This window comes from Hyphopichia burtonii (assembly GCF_001661395.1).
Source record: "Hyphopichia burtonii NRRL Y-1933 unplaced genomic scaffold HYPBUscaffold_2, whole genome shotgun sequence".
In the NCBI taxonomy this organism is placed as follows: Eukaryota; Fungi; Ascomycota; class Pichiomycetes; order Serinales; family Debaryomycetaceae; genus Hyphopichia; species Hyphopichia burtonii.
The window spans coordinates 1,641,152-1,663,948 of NW_017963729.1; the positions used below are offsets into that span (position 1 = coordinate 1,641,152).

General features: G+C 34.9%; 5 protein-coding genes and 1 non-coding gene across 6 annotated transcripts; 1 reads left to right on the forward strand and 5 right to left on the reverse strand.

Annotated features, from left to right (window-relative positions):
• Positions 1-383: 383 nt before the first annotated feature.
• Positions 384-1,453, reverse strand: HYPBUDRAFT_152271 (Aldo/keto reductase). The gene has a single exon (XM_020220929.1). It carries the CDS (start codon positions 1,398-1,400, stop codon positions 513-515), a length of 888 nt encoding a protein of 295 aa, XP_020078151.1. The 5' UTR covers positions 1,401-1,453; the 3' UTR covers positions 384-512.
• A 5,339-nt stretch (positions 1,454-6,792) lies between these two features.
• Positions 6,793-8,831, reverse strand: MDS3 (Mds3p; the record flags this gene model as incomplete). Its single annotated transcript, XM_020222510.1, has 3 exons — positions 7,174-8,831; positions 6,863-7,110; positions 6,793-6,825 (listed from the first exon to the last, which is right to left on the reverse strand). The coding sequence occupies exons 1-3, from the start codon at positions 8,660-8,662 to the stop codon at positions 6,793-6,795; spliced, it is 1,770 nt and encodes a 589-aa protein (XP_020078152.1). The 5' UTR covers positions 8,663-8,831.
• A 1,985-nt stretch (positions 8,832-10,816) lies between these two features.
• On the forward strand, positions 10,817-10,890 carry HYPBUDRAFT_t50. Its single transcript has one exon. It is a non-coding gene; the product is annotated as a tRNA-Ile (tRNA).
• A 4,131-nt stretch (positions 10,891-15,021) lies between these two features.
• On the reverse strand, positions 15,022-16,224 carry HYPBUDRAFT_152272 (zinc-dependent alcohol dehydrogenase). The gene has a single exon (XM_020220930.1). The coding sequence runs from the start codon at positions 16,210-16,212 to the stop codon at positions 15,079-15,081; it is 1,134 nt and encodes a 377-aa protein (XP_020078153.1). The 5' UTR covers positions 16,213-16,224; the 3' UTR covers positions 15,022-15,078.
• An 814-nt stretch (positions 16,225-17,038) lies between these two features.
• On the reverse strand, positions 17,039-18,235 carry NOP13 (Nop13p; the record flags this gene model as incomplete). The annotated part of the gene is made up of 1 exon (XM_020222171.1): positions 17,039-18,235. The coding sequence occupies one exon, from the start codon at positions 18,233-18,235 to the stop codon at positions 17,039-17,041; it is 1,197 nt and encodes a 398-aa protein (XP_020078154.1).
• A 123-nt stretch (positions 18,236-18,358) lies between these two features.
• On the reverse strand, positions 18,359-20,789 carry HYPBUDRAFT_152275 (uncharacterized protein; the record flags this gene model as incomplete). Its single annotated transcript, XM_020220931.1, has 1 exon — positions 18,359-20,789. A coding segment is annotated over exon 1 (2,174 nt), but the record flags the coding sequence as incomplete, so codon positions are not given.
• Positions 20,790-22,797: the final 2,008 nt, after the last annotated feature.

Genomic DNA, 22,797 nt, shown 5'->3' on the forward strand with positions numbered 1-22,797 from the left:
AAATCAGACAAGTTTTGTGATTTGCTATTAGAAAAGACTCGAAAAATTTGATATCCGGGGCACGGTGGGTCAGAAATCCGACTGTGGTTGCGGTGGGTGAGGCTTTTCGCTGCTGTCACAGGAATTCCGGTCGGAGGAGCAAAAGTTGCTTAATTAGCGGCCACACATTTGCAACCCTCGAAAGTTGCATTTGCAATTTAACTGTTTGTTGCAATAACAATAAGTCTCTCCTCATGTTAAAATCCGAGACTCCACAGACCTTAGTATTGACAGTAGGCAGATCAGTTACAAGTGGATGAGTTACACTAGCAGTTGATTGATTAAATAGTTGATGGAAAGTTACAGAAGTTACAGTAAATAGTTAATAGTATAAACATTTTATTGCATGTACATAATCTAAGTTCACCAAAAAATAACCCAATCGGTGCTAGCACCAATCAGTTAAAACAAGAATCAAAAGAATCAAAATCATTAATATCAAAATCATAAGTTCAAATCATACATCAATGAGCTTATTCGGTAAAATCAGCCCAGTCAGGATCAAAGGTTCTAACAACCCCGTCCTTTTCACTCAAAGTATTCAAAGTTTCAAAATCTTCGTCGGGCAATTTAATAGTCTTCAAGTTAGAGACAATTCTAGCAGCAGTAGAAGATTTGGGCAAAACAACAGTCCCTCTTTGGATAGCCCAAGAAACCAATATTTGAGCAGGCTCGACATTGTTTGATTTGGCCAATTCAACAATGGTTGGATTCTTGAATAATGGAGAGTTGCATGAACCCAATGGAGAATAAGCTTCAATCTTAATATCTTTGGATTTACAGTAGTCAAACAAAGCTGGCTGGGTCAAAAGAGGATGGGCCTCAATTTGATTGACAACCGGCTTGATACTGACATCCTTGTCACTCAATAATTTGTCCAATTGAGTCTTGGTACAGTTCGAAACACCAATGGCACGAACTTTACCAGTCTTCATCAATTTTTGTAACTCTTTATAAGTGTCAATGTAGTTCCAGTCACTGTAACGTTCACCTTCGTGTTCTGGATCCAAGGAAATGGGCCAGTGTAACAAGTACAAGTCAACATAGTCAACTCCCAATTTTTGCAACGAGGTATCCAAGGCTTGAGGAACAATCTTGTGATCGGCATTCCACAACTTGGTGGTAATGAAAATTTCTTCACGAGGAACTCCAGAGTCCTTAATGGCCATACCAATCTCTTCCTCGTTTCTATATCTAGCAGCAGTGTCGATGTGTCTATATCCATTCTTCAATGCAACCTTCACCGAGTTATAGGCTTCGCCCTTGGCAGTAGCCTTATAGGTACCCAAACCAATGGCTGGGATTTTAACCCCTTTACCCAAGTCAATCAAATCTTTGTTCATTTGTAAAGCAGCAGACATTTTGCAATTCTAATCTATATGTATGTATTTATCTAAGTCAATATTATCTAAACCGAAAAAAAACTGAATTGTTCAGAAAATCAGGTCCATTTATATATCAGAAGCTTCCTCTACCAATGTCTCAGAATAACTGCATGTGTTTTACCCTTTCTTGTGGATTGTTCATAGGCTGCCCCAGGGCTAGATCATATACAAAACAAAAAAAAAATGGAAATAAATTCAGACTAAGGTTGCAAATTTCCTGCACACATCGTAGCTTTGCTAGATAAGACTACATTTCCCAACTGATAGCAACTTGCGTGGTTTTATCGTGATGGCCCTATGACATAATGGTGCAGCTTCCTTGCTGTATCATTCGGTTGCAGCACCGGTGATGGAGGGGTCTTCTGGGGACACTGATCGACCGGGAAGTTGTTCACTTACTGCTTCTGGTGGAGGTGGTTTGAGTGCTAACAGTTGCAGCTGGGCTGCCCCTCGGACTTCAACAGAAACCGGCATGTATCGGGGTGCTTTGGTTCTTACTTGCCAGGTCAACTCTAGAATTGGTATTTGCTAGAGTCATTGCGTGAAACATACGTAGAGTGACTTATTGGGTCTAAAATATTGTTTTTGTACAGCCTGTGTCTTACTTTTCTAACAATTTACTGGTATGGCGAACCGAATTGCGAGTGGTTTGATGCTGCAAAGGGTTGTTTTATCACGCCCGGAGAGGTGTTTTGTCCTTGCTTCTTCGCTAAATAACCCCATGGCCAGGTAGTCTAAGAATGGCTAGCTTTAGGGCTGTCACTGGACGGAAGTTGCCTTATTGGGGCTTTTTTTTTTTTCTTTTTGGTTGTTGTTCTATTATCAAGCAATATAATTCTTGTTTCCTAATCTGTAGATACTCCTCCTCCTCCCCCTGGCCTCCTATACCCCCTAGGAAAATAAAACGATACGTCATGCTTAGTCGGTATTTCTTTTGGTGGGGCGTCTTCGGTCCATTTCATTCTGTTCATAATTGCTTGAATCAAAATTCCCTGTTAATCTACAGGACTAGATCGAAAATACTGGCTAGGGATAATCCAGCTTGGTGACCAATTACGTATCACTACATTGTAAGAAACAAATAAATAATGTATTTTTGTCTTTCTTTTTTTAAAAAAAAAATTATGCTAATTATACTTTTATTATTAAATTGGTGGACTTTTCTTAATTCCAAAAATTCCATGTTTTTTCTTGTTATTAGTGGCTAAGGTATTGCTGCTGTTGATGGAATTTGAACTGGTACTTGACTTTATTCTACCTAATCTGTTGGAATCAATCAGCGATTCGTCCCCATGGTTTTGCTGTTCTTGTTGTTGTAGATTATTGATTATATTATTGGAGACACTAGCACTTCCTCCAGTACTACTATTACCTCCTTCGAGATCGGAATTTTGTCCAGTCTGTCCTTCTCCGAGTTCTTCTCCCGTTGCACTATTTCTTTCCATGTGTTCGAGATTTTGACGGTGAATTTCTGCAGCACTTAAATCTTTACCTTGATTTTTTTCTGCTTCTTTTTCTCTTTGTAACTGTAGTTGCTGCTGTCTTTGTTGTTGTAATTGTAATTGTCTTTGCTGGATTTGTTGTTGTTGAATTTGTTGTTGTTGTTGACGTTCTTTCTTTCTCTTACTACTGCTCAAATGACGGAAAAATCCATGGTGGTGATGGTGACTTGTAGTCGGAGCCGGGGTCGTTGACGGGGTTGGGGTTGTGGCTTGTGTTGCTGCTGGTCCTTGAACTGATCCTTGACTTTCAATGGTGGTTTGACTCTGGTTAGACCCTGGAATCGGGGTTCGGGTTTCCGTTTGGGGTTGAGTTTGATTTGGAACAACGCCGGTTTGGGTTGTACCCTGGGTTAAACTGGGTTGCGTTTGAACAGTGTTGATCTGTTGAATTGGATTCTGGGTTGAGCCTGACGTATTGGAATACGGCGTACCAAAATTAGGGGTAGTCATTTGGGTAGTTAACGGATTAATAGCTGATGATGGGGCCGGTGGCCTAACGGAATGAATTGATCCAGTTGATGGGGCTGGTGATCTTTCTTCTCCGGAATGAATGCTGTTGGTATCTCCAAAAATTCTTGATGAGCTTCTAGACAATAATGGTTTACTACTAGTAGTTGTAGATGGTACTGTACTACCACTTATATGTCTCATATTCTTGGTTTGTTGTTTCTTTTCTTTGGCTTGACGTTTTTCCTCTTCTCTCAAACTCTTTGATTTCAGCTTGTCGTCCTTCTTTATAAACTTGGCAATTCTTCTATCTATCTCTCGATTACCAGTCAATTTGGGTTCATTCTTTGGTGTAGTCTTAAACGCTGAAAATCCTGTTAATCCCCTAAAACTATTGGTCTTGTTTGTTTCAACTTTATTAATTGTATTCATTCCACTTAATGAAGAGCTCGATGCACTGGGTCTTAATTCAATGGATCCTTGGCTTGATCCAACAGCTGAATTTGGACTTAAATCTGGATTTGGCAAGGGGCTTGTACCACTATCTTGTTGACCTTCACCGCTCCTCATAACTGAATCAATACTTGCACTTGGAATCGATTTACGATCGTATGAATCTTCGCCAAGAGAAATACTGCTACTCAATTGATCAGATACAATTTCCGAAGTTGAAGAAGCAATATCTTCCAAAGGATCACTAACTGACCTCATATTCTCAGGACTTGATTTCAGTTCAGTATCATTACCTCCAAATATACCTTCATTAGGGGAATTCTCATTGGTATTAGTATCAGTTGTTGACAGTGGAGATGAAGGATTCTCAGGTTCAGAAACTGGTTTTGTAGTAGCAGCAACAGGTTTTGGTGGTTCTGGTTCTTCAGGTACAACTGGCTCCTGTGAATCAAAAGTTTCTTTATCTTTACCATGTTTTTCCAATTGTTGCTCTTCATAAAGTTTTTCTAACTCTTCAATACGTTTACCAATTTCAATTTGACTCTGTTTCAAAATTCTGCTCATTTGTCTTGCATTGGAAGCTCTTAACATTAATTTCATATCAATTGTTAAAGCACCAGTCTCATAAATCAAATCAATTGTGTAATCACTTGGGACCGGTGAGTCAGGAGCAACCAAAGATTCTAAGTTAAGTAAGAGAATTTTATCCTTTTGGGTTTGAAGATCATCACTTTCTCTTATGTCTTCAGCTTCATCATCTGCATCGAAAAGACTCTGTTGCTGTAATTCATTAGCCCTATTCCTATCAAATATCGATTTTGATCTAGGGCCAAGTCCTGGAATACTACGATCATGAACATCCAAGTAACCTAATTCGAAATCAAAATCTTCTTCACTATTAGAAGTAGTTTTCTTATCTGAGGAATCATCTGTTGAATCATTATTAGATTTCTCATTCCCTTTTTCGTTTTCCTTGGGTGCAGTATTTTCGTCTTGGTCAACAGCTCCAGGTGAATTCATTTTGTTATGTACTTCTTTCTTGGCTTCTAAATTACGTCTTTCTTCATCATCATCTAGTTCAGTGGACTCATCATTGGCGCTTGGACGACGAGAAGAATTAGAATTACCACCGCTGGAAGAGTTATTTGCATTAGATTTCTTCTTTCTAGATGATAAATAAGAAGCACTATATTTTCCAATGTTCGAGGATTTTTTCAACAATGCAAGATCCAAGTAACCATCATCAACGGTGTCCATAAAACCTTCATATTCATCTAATGGGAATTGAAAATTTGGAGCGCTGGTAGTACCAGTTGCCTTTAATAATCTATAATATTTTCTCTTCAACTTGTTACCCATTTTTATAACATGAGCTTCTTTTCTTCCGATAATACCGAATAAAACTTCACTGATCAAATCATAAAGTAAGGGAACACGATAAAATTTAGCAATAGTCAAATTATCTAAAGTAGCTGGGGTTAAACTCCATTTGTTTCCAACTTGACCAGTGTACAAATATTCAGCAAATGCTTTCAAAGTACTGGTACTAAATGGCATATAAAGCTTACGAGGAATCAAAGATGGTTCCATTTTAAATTTTCCATTTTCGATAGATTCAAAATCTAATAATGATGGATGGTGGCCCGTTTTTTCCTGAGCTGCAGCATAATTGTTCTCGTTTTTCTCATCATCGGTATCATTCTTGATACTAATAGAACCAGAATTTTTACTTGCAGCATTATCAGTTATGATTGATGCAAAACTAGAATTACTATCTTTATCCATTGAAAACCCTGCTGCACTTTCAACTGAAGTCATTGATGAAACGCTAGGGATTTTTTTGTTCGCAACTCCGGGGCCTACTGGTTTTTTGTCATCGGAATTTCCAACTTGATCAAGGTTACTGTCACTGGCTGAATTAGATGAAATAGCATCATTTGATGTGTTAAGTGAGCCACCCAAAGACTTGGTCAAACCTTGTTGATCGATATTGGTATTAGAACCTCTAATATTCAAAATTGGAGTATTATTTATTTGACCTTGACCTTGAGACGATAAGGATGCTCTTGGAGATGCAAGTGGAGAATCCCTTGGTGACTTATTAGCAGGAATATTTCTTAAGCTTGTTAAAGTATAATATAATGAAGACCTTGGAGAGTTTAAGTCCTGAGAGTTTTTTCTTGAAGATGATCTGAATGAAGTGGTAGCTGGAACTGGTGGTAAAGGTTCATCTGGGAGAGGGAGTTGAGCTGGTAAATCTTGAATATTACAGCTTAATAAAGTACCCGAGCCAAAAGAACCAGTTGAATTTTTACGAGAATTTGATGAGTTATTAGTAGCATTGGCTTCGGTAGCAGTATTGTTAGGAGGAACATCATCGTCATTATTTGATGAATGTGGATCGATTGCTGAAGAGATTGAAATACATCTACCATCGGGATTTAGGCGACTAAGTTGGGAAGGAGGACCACTAAGAGAGTTATCATCTTTTGAGTCTTCGTTTTTTTCAATTGAGGTACTTGACGAAACGTCTTGGAAAGGTAATCTAAATTGGGGAGCATCTTTGTTTGAGTTTTTTGTTGGAATTGGAATGGACATATGATAAGTATGTCTTTCATTTGATTTACTACTCTGAGAAGAATCTAAATGTGAATCAGATCCAGAAGAAATTGAACCAGCACCAGAACTATCAACTTTACCTAATTTATTTTGATTTGAATGGAATTTATATTGATAATTATTAGCAATATTGGCAGCAGAACTGAAACTATCATTTGCAGAAAGTCTTGCATTATTTTCTGATTCAACTTTAGATAACTGAATTTGATCAATTTCGAATTTATCAACGGCTCTTACATAACCTTTGGCTAACAAGTCAATAAAGTATCTACCCCATCTTTCCATTAAAATAACAAGGGATACAGGTATTCTATCACCATCAGCCGAAACGAATTCAAAATCTGAAATTAAATCACCATATCTATCAAAAGCATTTCTACCTAAAGTAATAGCAGCAGGAGGAAAAACTGATCTTACTTTAGTAAAATTATTTTCAGGAGCAGCATAATGAACATAATCACTAAAACTAATAGAATTATTACTATTATTTCTACCTTGATTAACACTAGAAAATCTTCTTGGAGATCTTTTATTTATGATTGAGTCTTGATTATATTCGTCATCATTATCATCAGTTTCATCACTACTTAGAATATCCGGAGATGAGCTTGTTATTTCATCATCATCAGTACTTCTTTCAACTAGCATTGAATCACTTGAATCATCTTTAAAAGTATCTGAGTTTTCATCGGATAAAAAATAATTAAGTTTTTTCTGATTTGAAACACCTTTTGAAGCTAATTCCCAACTAGCTAAAATATTTGTGATTGGTAAACTAACGGTGATCATTGAAGTAAAATATCTTATACTACTAGTTGTTCTTGAAGTGACATAATTACCAATTAAAACAACCTTATGATGAGATTGCCAAGCAAATCCACCCCAAAATCTATGAGAACCATAATCATGATTACAAAAAACATTTAATCTTGACCATTTACCAGTTGGTTTATTATAAATAAAGATTGAAATATCAAAATCATTTGGTAAAAATCCAGTTATAACTATATTCTGACCAAAAATCCCACCAGTGGGATATCTTAAATTATAAGGAATAGTATGATTAACTTTTTTTTGAGTATTTTTCAAATAATATTTTTTTTTATGGATTGGTAAAACTTTAGCTCTCTTAATTGATTTACCAATCTTAAAAGAAACTAAAGGATTATAAGTTTTATCATTAATTGATTTTCTTTTTGTAGGAGTATAAATAATGATTGATTCTTCAGTTTGGGAATTTTTATTTTTATTTTTATTTTGAATTGGAGGAGAAGGAGTGTTATTAATTTTTTTAGAATGATCAATATCTTCAATAAAATTTATAAGAATACTATTATAATAATCAACTCCTAAATTATAATTATCATCGGTGTTTAATATATTAGATAAACCGGTTGAATCATCTTTTCTTTGGTTACCACTTGAGGTAGATAATATTACTGGATTACCTAAACCGACATATTTTTTTTCAACTAAATCAAAAACAGCATTTTCATAAATTGGGTTTGAATTAATGTCTTTACCACCAGCTATCAAAAGACCAAAATGGTCTTTTTTATTAACAAAGCTTAAACTATTAACAGTAGTCATTTTATAACTATATCTTGGTTTTGGAATAGAATGATTATTTTCATAACCTTTACCATCATGAAGACAAGTCCATTTACTAGTAGCAAGATCAAATTCCCATAAATCATTTGTTGGAATTAAATATTTAGAATAATCTTTAATTGAAGCAGGAGAGGTTGGGTTTAGATTAGATCTAAAATCACCTGGAATGATATCATTTGATTGATTTAAATTAGAATTAGAATCATCAGGTATAATTAATCCACCGAAAACATATACATGATTATTAGCAGCACAAATTTCATGGAATAGTCTTGGTTTGGGTTTGGGATCCCCAGGTTTAACCTCGACTCTAAACCAGTTTCTTTCAATTAAATTAAGATAAAATAATTCTCCCGATAAATAAGTTTCTAATTTTCTTGATTTCTGTGACGTTAATTTCAGTATGAATGTATTGATCAAGTCGGGGATTTTCAAGTTATCAGCCAATTCCAAACCAATGGTTAATCCACCGTAGGTAAATACTAATGAATTATATAATGTGGAAGCGGATCCAGTCCTAACGTTTAAATTAAGTCTATCATCTTTTTCAGTTGGAGGAAGTTGTAAAGCATGACAACTACTGGCGGTTGGAATCAAAGTTGCCATCTTTCTTTAATCAAGTTTATATCAGGTTGAACTTACACTTACTTGAACTCCCTAACCTAATGATTCAATTTTCAAATAGTTCAATCAAGCGAGAAGGGAAACAAAGGGAACAAAAAAAAAAAAAGGAAAAATTTCGGCTTGCTTTCAATCAATTCAATTGAAAAAAAGCTCAATCTGGGCGGCAACGTTCAATTAGCACGGTATTCACTCTAAATGGATAGAAACTGATTATAGTGTAGACTAGCAAAAGAACAAGTTCAATAGAGTAAATTTTGCTTTTTTTTTTCTTCTTGTGAATGAGAAGTAGCGACGGTAAATCAAAAGACTATAGAAAGAAAAAAAAATTTTTTTTTTTTTTTTAGTAGAGAAAAAAAAATTCTTTGATCGTATCTGAGATCCTGCCAACTAACAAATCCGACAAAATTACAACGAATCGATATATAGAACAAATGGAATGTCAGTGGCGACAATTGAAGGAGGAACGCAACTGGCCACGGCTAGATACTGAATGTAACTGAACACAACTGAGTGCCGAACACGACTGAGGAATGAATGGTAATTATTGGGTCAGCAGATAAGCAGTGAACCGAGACTCTGAATAGCCCAAGGGGTAGTAGAAACATAAATATTCATACAAGTCACTAATTTAAACACACCTACAGACAAATGAAAACAACTACAAGGACAAAGACAATTTTTACCAACGACATCAGTAATGTCAGCAAGAACAACGTCAAGACAACGTCAAGACAACGTCAAGACAACCAGATAACACCACACAAATTGTAAAATAGAAGACAAGAATTGCAAAGGATAATGGGATGGAAATGAAATGAATAAAAGTAGTCAATTTAGACTACAATAGATATAATTAATATGCCATTGTACATTTAATTAAATTCATGAATGCGCAAGCTCTCATAATTAACTCAAAAGAGATTGATTCGTGTGCTGTTTATTTGGTACGTGTTATGTAATTGTTTATTTATTAGGGATATTACAAAGTTAAATTTGTGCAATGGAGGCAAAAATTCTGAGAATGTTTTGCTAGGTATTTAAAATAGTGGTGAATAACCTTCATCAAAACTGTAAATAATCTATTTGGAAATATAAATATCCAAATTGAATGAGGTATTGTTGGATACCTTCCGTACCTGCGTAGTTACTAGTTTTGCTTGAATTTCATGGTGCTCCAAATGCATTGACCCACTGGATATTAGACTCGTCTTTATTTAACTCTTTCCACAGCATCGCTATGCTTCTACTGGGACACCGGAGTTTACGCCAAATGCCTTTGTAATGGTAACTATTTACCAAAAGCATTGACAATTCGGCCTTCTCTATGACATCCCCCTTATAATTTTCATTAAACCGTTTTTGCAACTAGCACTTTGAATTAGCGAAAATCTCCATCTCCATTATGTAATCTCGGCTCAACCTGAAGACTCCCCATCTAAGCTTGAGCTGTTCCATTGTTTCTTTTTATAGTTCAAGAGTTAAACTTATTTTGCAACCATCACATTTCATTGGTGTATTTATGATTTCCGCCTGTAAACATGGTATAAGCCGAAGCAGCCTTCTCAACTTTAGGGCCTCGTCTCGTGCCACCATGACCCATCAGCAGCATGGAAGCGGGCCCGTTGTTCAAATCTAACATTTTTCTTTGAGAGGGGTGATACAAGATTGTAAGGAATACTAAAGCATCTGAGGTGTAAACTCTTTGAGCCGTAATTCATAATCGATCCGACCTCCAAACGTTTTTTTTTTTTTTTTTTCACGTATATTTTTATATATTTGATCTAAATACTACGTTTACGCTTTGTTCAGTTTATACTCTAAGTATACCTAAGCTTCTTTCAGGGGAGGTGTCTGAATTCGCACCCCTTATCAAGAGTCTTCTCTTATGGTTGGAAAAATCTGTATGAAATCAACGTCACAAAAAATTGAAATTTTTGTGCAAAATGTTCAAAACTACTCACAACCAAAAAAAAATTAAGCACCCCAGTAATTGTGAATATCTCATATCAACTTCTCAAACACTATAAATACAGTGAATCAAAAAAAAGATAAAAAAAAAAGTTCTATGAGAAAACATTTTCCATTTGTAAGAACGCACAGTAAAAGCATACCTGATTTTCAAAAATCAGAAAAAACGGTCCCTTGGCCCAGTTGGTTAAGGCGTGGTGCTAATAACGCCAAGATCAGCAGTTCGATCCTGCTAGGGACCATTCTTTTTCTACTTCAATATTTTTTTTGCGTTGTGGTTACTTGACATGTCCTAATTAGGAAGGAGATAAATTTCAGCTTACTTTGCTCAATTAAGAAGCCTTTGTTTAACCTCGTATTTGACCAGGGAGCCATGCTACATCCGAGGGAAGAGGGTCTTGTATTCCCAGTAACTGGTAACTGGTTAGCAGTAGTCAGCAGGTAAGCGAATCCCAGGTGAACCAACTGGGTGAAGGAGGAAACGGGGTCGCAATCGAAGAATTCGCAATCGGAAAGAAGCAACCACTGTCACTTCAATTGGACCAAGTCTCTGGATACCAAAACTGAGGATGTAAGTGAATGACTAGCCTATTTAAGCAGCTAAGCTGCAATTTCGACTGAAATGAAAAATTTCAAAATAGTATAACCAAACCAAAAAAAAAAAAAAAAAAANAAAAAAAAAAAAAAAAAAAATAATAATAATAATAATAATCATACATAATAAAATAGATAAATTCCGAGGGCATCACGCATAGTAAAACAATTAGTGACTTCCATCATCCCCTTTCCAACAAGCAAAATTTAGATTGAGTTTTAGGGTTTAAATTAATACTGGTTAGAATTCCATTTGGGAAATATACAACTTGAATTCAATTAATTTTCGAAGAAAATTCAAGTTAATTTTTAGAAAGGTTTTTTTCTTTAGGCTTTTGCTTTTTTAATATTGTATTCCATTAGCTGAATTGATATTAACAAGAGAAAACGAGTTTATTTCAATCATGTCTGAAGTAGTTGAACCGAGAAGATCGGAAGAAGCTGCAACTTCTTCTCAAACTTCCACTAATGCAAGTACTACAACAAGTAAATTGAAGAAGTATACTTCTGGTTCAACCTGGACTTCTCCATTTAGATCATCTTCTACTAAACAAAAAAACTTGAGAAAACAATTCCAAGAAGATAACTCTGTTGATAAAATATTGGTGCCTAAGAAGTTTCAATCTCATCCAACTTTAGAGGCTGAATTGAAAAAGAAGGAGTCTTCTTCAAAATTAGAACCTTCTTCTTCTAAAACCGAAACCAGTGATGGAAACCAAGAATCAAATGAAACGGGTGCTACCGAAGTCGAAGATTCCACAAAGGAAATTACTACAAAAGATGATGCCAATGAAGATACTACTAAGGAAGCAACCCCTGAATCTGCAGCCGAGAGTGAAAAGCCATTGACTGAAGTTGAAAATGGTAATGTTGAAAATACAGAAACCGAAGCCGTTGATGAAACTGAAAAAACAGAAACAGAAACAGAAGCAGAACCCACCGAAATTAGTGATGATAATATCACTCAAGTGGTTAAAGAAAATCCAATTGAGGTTGTTACTCAACCAGAAGCTAAATACCAACCGGTCAAACTACCAAATCAAGAAGTTTTGGATAAATTTTCCGATAAACCGGTTTTATTAAATCATTACCAGCAATTGAATGCTACTGCAATTGGTTCAGTTTCAAAAAGTATTGATGATCCAAATAAAATCATTGATTTAGGTAGTGGTTTGAAATATACTCAACAACAATTACTTGATATTGCAGCCCAAAGAGTTGCACCAGTTATTGCATCAATCAATGAAGAAGTTAGTAAAACAAGAAACGAAGATGAAATTAAAAGACAACATGATTTAGATGAAAAAGTTGCTTCTCATGAAAAAAAATTAGATAAAGAATTTGAAAAATATTTAAAGAAATTAGGTAAAACTAAAGATAAATTCATCAAAGAAATTGAAAGAAAATTAGAAGATTTAACTAATCAACTGAAAAATGCTGATATCACCGCTGCTAATTTTGAAAAACAAACTCATGAAGAAATGAATACTGCTCAAGAAGATTTCAAAAATCGTGAATTAAAAGCAGTTGAGCAACATGGAAATGATAAAGAAACTTTAATCAAAAACCATGAAGAATTATTGGCCACCAAAAAGCAAGAGTTAGAAGATTCAAAAACAAATCAAGAAAAAACTACTCAGGAAATTGAAAGTTTGCAAGAAAAAAAAACTGAATTAGATAATTCAAACCTGGAATTATCAACAAAAATTGAAGATTTAACTGGTCAAGTCAATGAAAAACTTGCTGAATTAGATGATTTAAAATCAAAATATAATGAAAAACAAGAGTCTATTTCAAAACATTTGGCTACTAAAGAAGAATTAGATAATAAAATTCAAACTTCTGAAAGAGGTGTTGATACTAAAAGAAAACATCTTGAATCTTTAACTGCTCAAATCACTGCTTTATCAGGAAGCTTAACTGCTTACCAGTCTAAATTGACTGATTTACAAAATGATAAAGATCTTCGTGGTCAAAGATTAATTGATGCTAAGTCTCATTATAGTACTTGGGAACAAGAAAAGCAAGATTTGGCAAAAGAAGTTGCTAAAGACCATGAACGTAAAAGATTAGAAGCTCAACATTCTGCTGAAACCAGACGTGTTGAAGAAGAAATTGAAAGAAAGAGAAAGAAAGAAGAGAGCGATCGTTTAGTTCAAGAACAGAAAGAATGGGAAGAACATGAACGTTTAATAAAAGCTCAACAAGAGCGTGATGATCTTGAAAAGAAAAAATCTGATCCAGAATATCAACGTCAAGAGCGCATTGCTAAGCGTGAAGCTGAACAAGAAAAATTGGTTGCTGAAAGAGAAGAACACGAAAGAATCTATCTTGAACGTAAGCAAAAAGAAGAAGAGGAATCGCAAAGATTACAAAAAGAAATTGAAGACTTAAAACAACAAAAGAATAAATCAGATGAAGGGAAAAGATTAGAGGCTGAAAAATTGGCTCAATTAAAATTGGAAGAGATTGACAGATTGAAAGTTGAACATCAAGCAAAATTAGACTTATATAAACAAAGAGTTGAATTTGAACAATTACAAAAGTCAAGATTGCTTGAAGAAGTTGAAAAATTGAAGAAAATTAGAGAATTAAGAGAAGAAAAAGCAAGATTATCCAGTGAAGTTGCCGAAGCTCCTAAATTGGACGACCTTCAAAAATTAATTGAAGATCGTGAAGTTGAAATAGCGGGATTGTCTAAGCAAATTGAATATGATGATGAATTCAAAGCTCCTAAATCAACTCCAGTGATTGCATCATCTAAATCAGTTAACGATTCGGTACCAGATAAAGTACCAAAAGACGAAGCAGAATTAAAAAACAATCGTTCCCATTCAGCTCCTAAGCCTTTGGCTGCAATCACTGAAAGCAAAAATGACTCTGTTACACCTGCAAAAAAATCATCTTCAACGAAGGTTTCTCCCGTGGCTGCCTCATCATCAAAAGAAGCCAAAGATAAAGAAGCCAAAGATAAAGAAGCCAAAGATAAAGAAGCCAAAGATAAAGAAGGCAAGTCAAAGAAAGGTGCCACCGCTGCTGGAGTAGCCACTGCCGCTGCAGTAGGAGCAAGCTCTGCTGCTACCTCATCAAAAAATGATGGTAGAACCGGGAGTTTTAAAAGATTCAAAAAATTTTTAGGTGGTGGCTCTAAAGATTCCGAATCAAGTAAACTGATTTCAAGTGCCGATAAATCGAAAGGATCATCGAAACCAAAAGCATCTTCTAAAACTGATGCCAAACCTGCTGATGATGATTCTGAATATGAAACTTATTCTGTTTACGAAGAAGTCTCCGATGCGGAATATTTTGCCAATAAGGATGATCCTGATTACTTTGAAGTATCCAGTGAAGAATTAGCAAAGCACAGACCAAGAAATTAACTTGAATGTTTATTCATCAATTAGTTTGCCTTTCGATTTCAATTCGCCCTGACTCCAATGTTTTACTTTTACATTTTTCATTTCAGCTTCGTTTTTTTATTATAATGTATTATTCGTGTTTATCTTATTGTTTCCATTTCAATCAATTATTTTTACTTACTGGGTATTCATTGTAGGAGTTGATTTTTACACCATCAACTTATGCGCTTATATAACTTTTAAAACTTACAAGCATTGCGAAATAGGTAAAATAGTTGCAAATATTGACATTAGGTATTAAATAATTTATACAAGAAAAACTTAACAACAACAACAACAAAAGTACAAAATAAATAGGATAATTGTATTAGTAGTAACTTTTGAATAAAATTAAACAAAACAAAAATAGAAATGAGAAAAGGGGCATTACTAAATGACCAGCAATTTGGCAAAATGAGATGAAGGTTAAATGGTACCCTATTTCGAGGTATCGACAACGTATCTACCAACAATCTCACCTCTTTCCATTTCTTCATAGATTCTTGGTAACTCTGATAAGCCAGCCATCTTAATTGGAGATTTGATTAAGCCTCTCGAGAAGAATTCAATTGCTTCTCTTGAATCGGCTCTATTTCCAACGTAAGAACCGGCAACTTTAATTGATTTAACAACGGAATCAAAGACTTTAGACTCAACTGAGGCATGAGCAGGTAAACCCACCAATACCACAGTACCGGTAGGTCTAACATAATCAACAGATTGTTGCATAGCAGCGGTTGAAACAGACACATTAATGACCGCATGAGGTCCACCACCAGTTATTTCTTTCATAGTTTTAACCATATCATCAGTTTTAGTAAAATCAACATAAATATCAGCACCTAAAGATTTACATAATTCACCTTTAGCATCACCACCATCAATTGCAACCGGTTTGAACCCCATTGCTTTGGCGTATTGAATTGCCAAAGAACCTAAACCACCACCAGCACCAGAAATAGCCACCCATTGGCCAGCTCTTATATTTGCAGTTTTCAAAGCTTTATAAACGGTTATCCCAGCACATAAAATAGGAGCCACTTGAGCTAAATCGGTGCCAGGAGGAATTCTAGCAGCTTGAACCGAATCAGCAGTAGCATATTCTTGGAAAGAGCCATCATGAGTATAACCAGATAAATCAGCGTGATCACAATTTGATTCATTACCTTCTTCACAAAATTCACAAGACATGCAAGACCCATTCAACCATTTAACCCCAGCATAATCACCAATTTTCCAACCTTTAACATTTTCACCCATACCTACAACAATCCCAGCACCTTCATGGCCACCAACCAAAGGTAACTTTGTAGCCAAGGGCCAATCACCTTTCCAAGCATGCAAATCCGTATGACAAACCCCGGAATACTTAACATTAATTAATAACTCATTTGCTCTTGGTTTTGGCACCGGGATATCTTTATAAATCAATGGTCCACCATTAGTTTCGAAAACAACTGCTTTTTGAAACTCTGGTATAGCTGCAGCCGAATAAAATTTAATTTGACTACGATAATAATTTAAACTTCCTCTAGGTAACCTAGAAACTGAACGACGTATCGAAGTTATCATTCTGAAAAACTAATTAAAAACCAATTCAAAAAGAAAGAACAAACAAAAAAACAAAGAAAACTTTATAAGAAACAGACCGTCGCCTAACTCCTTCTCTTATATACTTACCTATTAGTCATTAACCATCATGTTTAAGAACGATACGGTATCCTACGAAATAAGTAACGCTACGGTGCTAACACAAACTCCATAACGAGACTTTTTCATGCCTCTTCCCTAATAAACCAAACAAGGCAGGAAAAAAAAAAAAAACATATGATAAACTTTCAATAGGGAAATTAACAATAAAACTAGGTTTAAAGACGTGTAAAGACGTGTTAAAATGTACGAGATGATGACCAATCCGATTATCTCCAAAACAAAAAAAACAGACAGACTTCAAAGAAAGGCCCGATAATCGTTTATTGCAATGACCACGGCTGACTGAACCTCTTGATCTTTTCCTGTTTTGCAGAAACATTATTGTATCCAACATTATTTCCCATTGTTGTTCAAAAGTCCACCAGTGGGATTAGGAATAGTGATTGGATTCCAAAACGGTGTGCTCGTATTACCCGTGCCTGCTAAGCGAGAGGGATCTGATGATGCTACAGAGAACTGGCATGGGGACCGTCGACCCAATGACTACCAAGAGGGTTGGACTGGCGCAATGGACCCATTTTGCAAACTTGTGTTCCGGGGAAAAAAAATATCAGACAAGGCGAGCGAGCGAGAGCGTAGCGCCGGCGGCGTTAGGTGCATGGACTTGATAACACCCCAAAAGTAATTTTTGCGGTCAAGTTGAAGATGGAAGTGCGTTATATTATTATGTATTATACAGTAGAGCTTAATCAAAGGTAGTTTTCTTACCTGATGAAGGCACAATTGCAGCACTTGCACGTTGGGCAGTGGCCAATGCAACGGAAGATTTCATTCTTTTATTGTTTTGCGGATTAGGTTCTCTGAATACTCTCTTTTTAGGAGGTTGTGAGTATTGGTGATCTGGTTCGGAAGATCTTTCTTTGGCAATAGTTCTAGGAGCGGAGTCTTCTATTTGGTCTTCGAAACCTTCTTCTGCTTGTCTTTTACGTTGACCAGGAACTCTTTTTGATCTATCTTCACCGTATTCTAATCTTAATGGTCTATTGATTAATTTTTTAGCTAATTTTGATTTTAATGCGGTGGTTGGTCCAGACTCATCTTTGAAATCAATGAATGCAAAACCTTTACATTTACCAGAATCTTCAAAAGTAGCCATTCTGATTTTAACAATATCCCCACAATGACGGAAATGTTCTTCTAAAAGATCTTGGGTAGTATCAAACGATAAGTTACCAACGAATAAAATTCTAGATGGTGGATTTTTAGATAAACTAGCGGTATCATTTTGGTCTTTTTCTGGACGTCCTTCAAATGAATTACTATTTTTGATTAATAATTTACGTCCGTTTAATATTGATTCGCTTAATGAGACAACAGTGTTAACATGTTTTTGACTTGGTAAGTCCAAGTATGCAAAACCTTTGATCTTGGTTCCCTTTTTAGGTAAATTGATTCTAGTAATATCAATATTTTCAACTTTAACTTTATCATCGTCTTCATTACTTTCATTTATTGATATGAAGTCATTGGTCTTACCCATTATGAATCTGACTATATCCTCTTTACTAGTATCGAATGATAAATTACCAACCCAAACACCAAATGGAGATTTTTTCAGTTTTTTAGCTTCGGCTTCCTCCTCTTCTTTAGTTAAAATTGGTTTGGGGGCCGGATTTTTAGCTGCTAATCTTTGTAAGTTTAATTTACCCTTCTTTAACAAACGTTGTTGTTTCTTGGAAAGGGGAACACCTGCGTTTAAATCGATTTCGATTTGCTCTTGTTCTTCCTTACTGACCTCTTCGTCATCTTCTTCACTGTCATTAGTGTCTTCATTTACTTCTTTGTCAGCTTTTTCCTCCTTTTTCAATTTTTTTTCCTTCTTTCTTTCCTTCTTTTCCTTCTTAGTCTCTTTACGAACCTCTTTCACTTTATCGTCACTCATGATTACCAAGATTAATAAATATTACGACTTGTTAAAGTTGGGGAAATTATTAAATTTTCATGTCATCGCTTTTGATCTTTGCCAGAGAAGAAAAAAAAAAAAAAATCACAAAAATAAATTACACTGGATGTACGGATGTATTATAATACAAAACGTATATATAAAAAAAAAAAAAAAACTATGTACATATCTATAAAACTCATAAGAAATTCGTTTAGTTATCATCAACCATTTCGAGCCATAACCATTTTCTCCAAAGCTCACCTGCTTCATTGATGATGTTATCCATGAAGTTTACTTTGAAGGTGTCATCGGAATTATTCGTTATGATTTTATTGTCATCATTAGCATCACTATTCGAGTCATCAGAGGTTGTAGAAATTGACGATGAGGGGGGAGTAGATCCTATTTCGAAATTTGATGTAGTGGACGTAGAGGATGCAGATAGAGATCTTTGACGATTCTTCTGTTCTTCTTCCTTCTGTTTCTCCTTCTGTTCTTTGTATTGTTTATATTTATCACTTCTGCTGTAGGATTTCGTTGGCAATTTGGATAAATATTGTCTTATTTCATGCTGATCTAATTCGATCAATGTATTTTCTTTTGACTTCAATAATGCCAAAGAAATAAAAATTAATTCGATATGAGGATCAATTTGAGAAAATGGAATTAAATTATCGGTATTATCGCCCTCATCAAATTTGGCTTCGCTATTAGAATCATAATCGTCATTATCAACCGACCAAAAACTATCGGGTCCTAATTTTTCCAAAGTTCTTGGGTCAATATTCAATTTATCCAAATAATAATGTTTATTTTTACGTTCGTTTTTCTTATTTGGAATTCTCCAACCTAATATCGAATCCCAAATTCTACCACGGTCCAAAGGAGACCACACTTTTGAACCTCCATATTTTAACCACCAAATAAGCCATTCATCATCACTACTTCCGAACTTATTAAGGATTTGTTCTTCTTGGAAAAAATTAGATAATTCTGGTAATAATTTTCTTAAAATATAAATGAAAAACGATACTCGTTCTTCAATTGTACCACCACTAATTGGTAAAGTGGTTTTATCAATTTTAAAACCACCAATTTCTTCATCAATAGCACTAGAGCTATTATTTGTACTGGACAGTGTAACAGATTCATTATCATCGACAGCATCAAGGTTTTTCAAGGACTTGCGAATGGATTCTAAATCATGATGAGAATTGGAAGATTTTGATATTCTAGTTGAGGAATTTCTCTGATTTCGACGACGATTATTACTATCACGACGATTACGATATTTATTATTAGCCAGAGCCATTTTTCTTGTACGCTCTTCAGGAGAATGCAATACAACCAAAGCCAATCTTTCAAAAACATCATGGAAAGTCATATTATTTATAGTATCATCATTAATTAAGTCATTTAAATATTCTTCTAAACCTTTAGTGTTGTGAATATAATTTGAGTAGTCATCAAAAACATTTTTAATCAATAAATTTTTTTGATTTGGTAAAGATAATTGAATAAAACTATTATTTGAACTACTTTCATTTGAATTTTGATTAGTATTACTATTGGTTGGAGTAGTTGAATTAAAATTACTTTGACCAGGGTTGTTATTTGATTCTCGTCCAACTAAAACCCAACTTGTGTGAGGTAAAGGAGGTAACCATTCAGCCAAACCCAAAGCAATCCAAGTTAATGCTTGATCATATTTAATAATTTTACCCCATTTATTAATAAATTTAAAAACTGATTTTTCAATAACTTCAAAAATCATCAATTCTAATTTATTAATTTTACCAAAAGGAGTGTCAATTAAATCATTTGAATAATGATCATCACTTATACCCGAAGAGAACTTTATTCTTTGGATATATTTTTTCAAATCTTTTCTTATTTGATCTCTTAGTATATCATCTTTTGATTTCATTTCATCACCATTGGCAGAATCTTGAGATGAATCATCATCAGAATCCTTCTTTTTTTGAATATTATCATTAATTATTTCATTATCTGGTTGAATAAAGGGATTTAAAACAAAAGGATGGAATTTTAATAAAATTGGCCAAATTTTAAATCTTAAAAAGGGAGGAGTTCCCTTCTGACGAGAAATTAATGCTAAACCGTGGTGATTTTTATCATTCAAATAAGTTTTGCATTGATTGAAAACATCTAAATCATAAGAAAAACTGGGCTTTTGATTTGAATGAACTTTTGGATTAACGATAGATAAAGGAGTGGATAAGGAAGGTAATGCATGGACAGCCGGTAAAGTGGAAGCATTCGAAGCCGTTGAAGTCGTTGGAGAATTTGAAAGCGAAGAATTATTCAAGTGCAGATTCAACAGTCGATCAGGATGACCATCACTAGCCGGAGGTGACGCTAGCGACATTCTTACTCTATGAGTTTAGGTTGGAGTAGAGTGCAAACAAAAGTTAAGGGTCGTACGATGAGGCCCTTTTTCTTTTTCTGTTCGGTTTTTTTTGGTCTTTTGGCCCTTTCCCTTTTCGTTTTTCGAATGAGCAATTGAAAAGAACCTCTAGTGCAAACCAAACTGTGGATTAAACCAAACTGAAAAGGTCTAAGTAAAGATGATTTTTTTTTTAAAAAAAAAAGAACCAAACTTGATTTGCTTTTTTTTTTTATCTTTTCAAAAAAAAAAAATGATTAACCTATTTTGTTCCTTTGTTCCCCTGTTAACAAAATAGTAATCAAAAACGAAGAAATAAAAAAAAAAGAAATCCCTGAACAAAAAAATAAAAAAAAGGGAGACAAAGTGAGTTAAAACCGTAAGTGAAAAAAGGTTGGGTCAAACAATAAGCAAAACAAAAAAACAATCAGCGTACTGAAATAATCAAGCCAGTTTCCACAGAGAGGGATTGTTAAATTAAACAAGAATAAGTAATCCGGCAGGGTTTGTAGCAAAACTGACTGTTTCTTGTGTGATTCGGGGGATGGATTTATTCTTATTTGAATAATAATTTTTTCCGTTTGTTAGTGAGGTGAGCGGCAACACCGAGGAGATCAATCAAGCAGTAGTAACAGAAGCAAACAACAGCGGGCTAAACCAAGACTCCAACGCGAGTTGATATGGATGTGGATATATAACTAGTGTATTATAAACAAAATATGGATACAAGGATACAGGCGGTAAAACGAGACTCGTAAATCGTTTTATAGACTGTGATTAGATGAATATGGGCGGTAAGGGTTTAGTACATGGTTAAATATGAATTCGAAGCGGACAAGTACCGTAGAATGAACAGAGAAGTGTATCTGTTAAAGATAAATGGAAGTTGAGTTGGAACTTAAGAAAAAACAGGAGTATTCAAAGTCTTCACAAGACACTTGTTGAAGTCAGAAGACCAAAAAAAAAAAAAAAAAAAAAAAAAAAAAAAAAAAAAAAAAAAAAAAAAAAAAGACAGAAAAAAGCGTGTTTCAACCGAAACAGTGGTTTACGGGTTTACCAGTGTAAACTTCATGGTTTTCACACACCCCTACATTTATAATGCAACAACTTCTGGGCTGAATACTCTGTGACTGTGGTGACAAACAGCTCGATAGTCGTCGTAGTGGTATTGCTAGTTGAGAGAGTAGGGTTTGTAGTCCCCAGTAGCTCAAGAGACGAAAGAGCATTGGAGGACCCACACACCAGGCCGGAGCGGGAAAGAAGGGCTTTCCGCCAGTACCGGAGTGAAATTTATATAAAATCCCAAGCAAGCACAAGTAGACTGATGCACTGATGCGTTCGGTAAGCAGCGATGGTTAGTTTATTACATTTTGCCAACTCTACCGAGGCTAAGATCAGGAACGCAACCAATAGTGACCCATTAGGTCCTTATAATAAACAATTATTGGATATACTGGTGCTATCATATAACCATAAGAGTTTGAAAGTAATTACTTCCAATCTTAGTAAGCGAATAAGTACTTTATTAGATAAGAATGAGTCCAAAGGACCCTTGGGTCGATCAAATAGCATAAATAAAGACAAGGTATACTTGACAGTCTTGAAAAGCTTATCGGTTATAATATACTTACTTGAATATGGATCAGAGCTATTTATAACATGGCTCAATGAACATTATGAAAGATATATCCACCCATTATTCAAAGTCAAAGTCAACTTCAAATTTGAACAGCCAATCAAATCCAAATTACTCTCGATTAAAAATTATCATGAAAATAGCTTGGAATTGAAAAACCTTCGAACCAACCTATCGAAACTAAGACAAGATCTAAGTAAACCAGGTGTGGTTGAGTATAAATCAACTCCAATTCCCGATAATCTACAATCTTCTAATTATTCCTATAAACGAAGCTCAAAGAGCTTGGACTTACCAAGACCCCAGACCACTTCCTTCGGTGGCTTGCCCCCATTGGCCGAGGAATCCTCTCTCCAGCATTCAAATTCTTTCCAGATGAACAGCCTAAATAACCCTTTCCAGATGAACAGCCTAAATAATCCTTTCCAGCATTCAAACAACCCATTCATTTCTAATCAACTGTATAACGAACATTCATCTAATTAACTGTATAACGAACATTCATCTAATTAACTG

What these genes read in the sequence shown, in the direction of transcription:
- HYPBUDRAFT_152271 (XM_020220929.1), bottom strand. Translation starts at nt 1,400, where the DNA reads ATGTCTGCTGCTTTACAAATGAACAAAGATTTGATTGACTTGGGTAAA.
- HYPBUDRAFT_152272 (XM_020220930.1), bottom strand. Translation starts at nt 16,212, where the DNA reads ATGATAACTTCGATACGTCGTTCAGTTTCTAGGTTACCTAGAGGAAGT.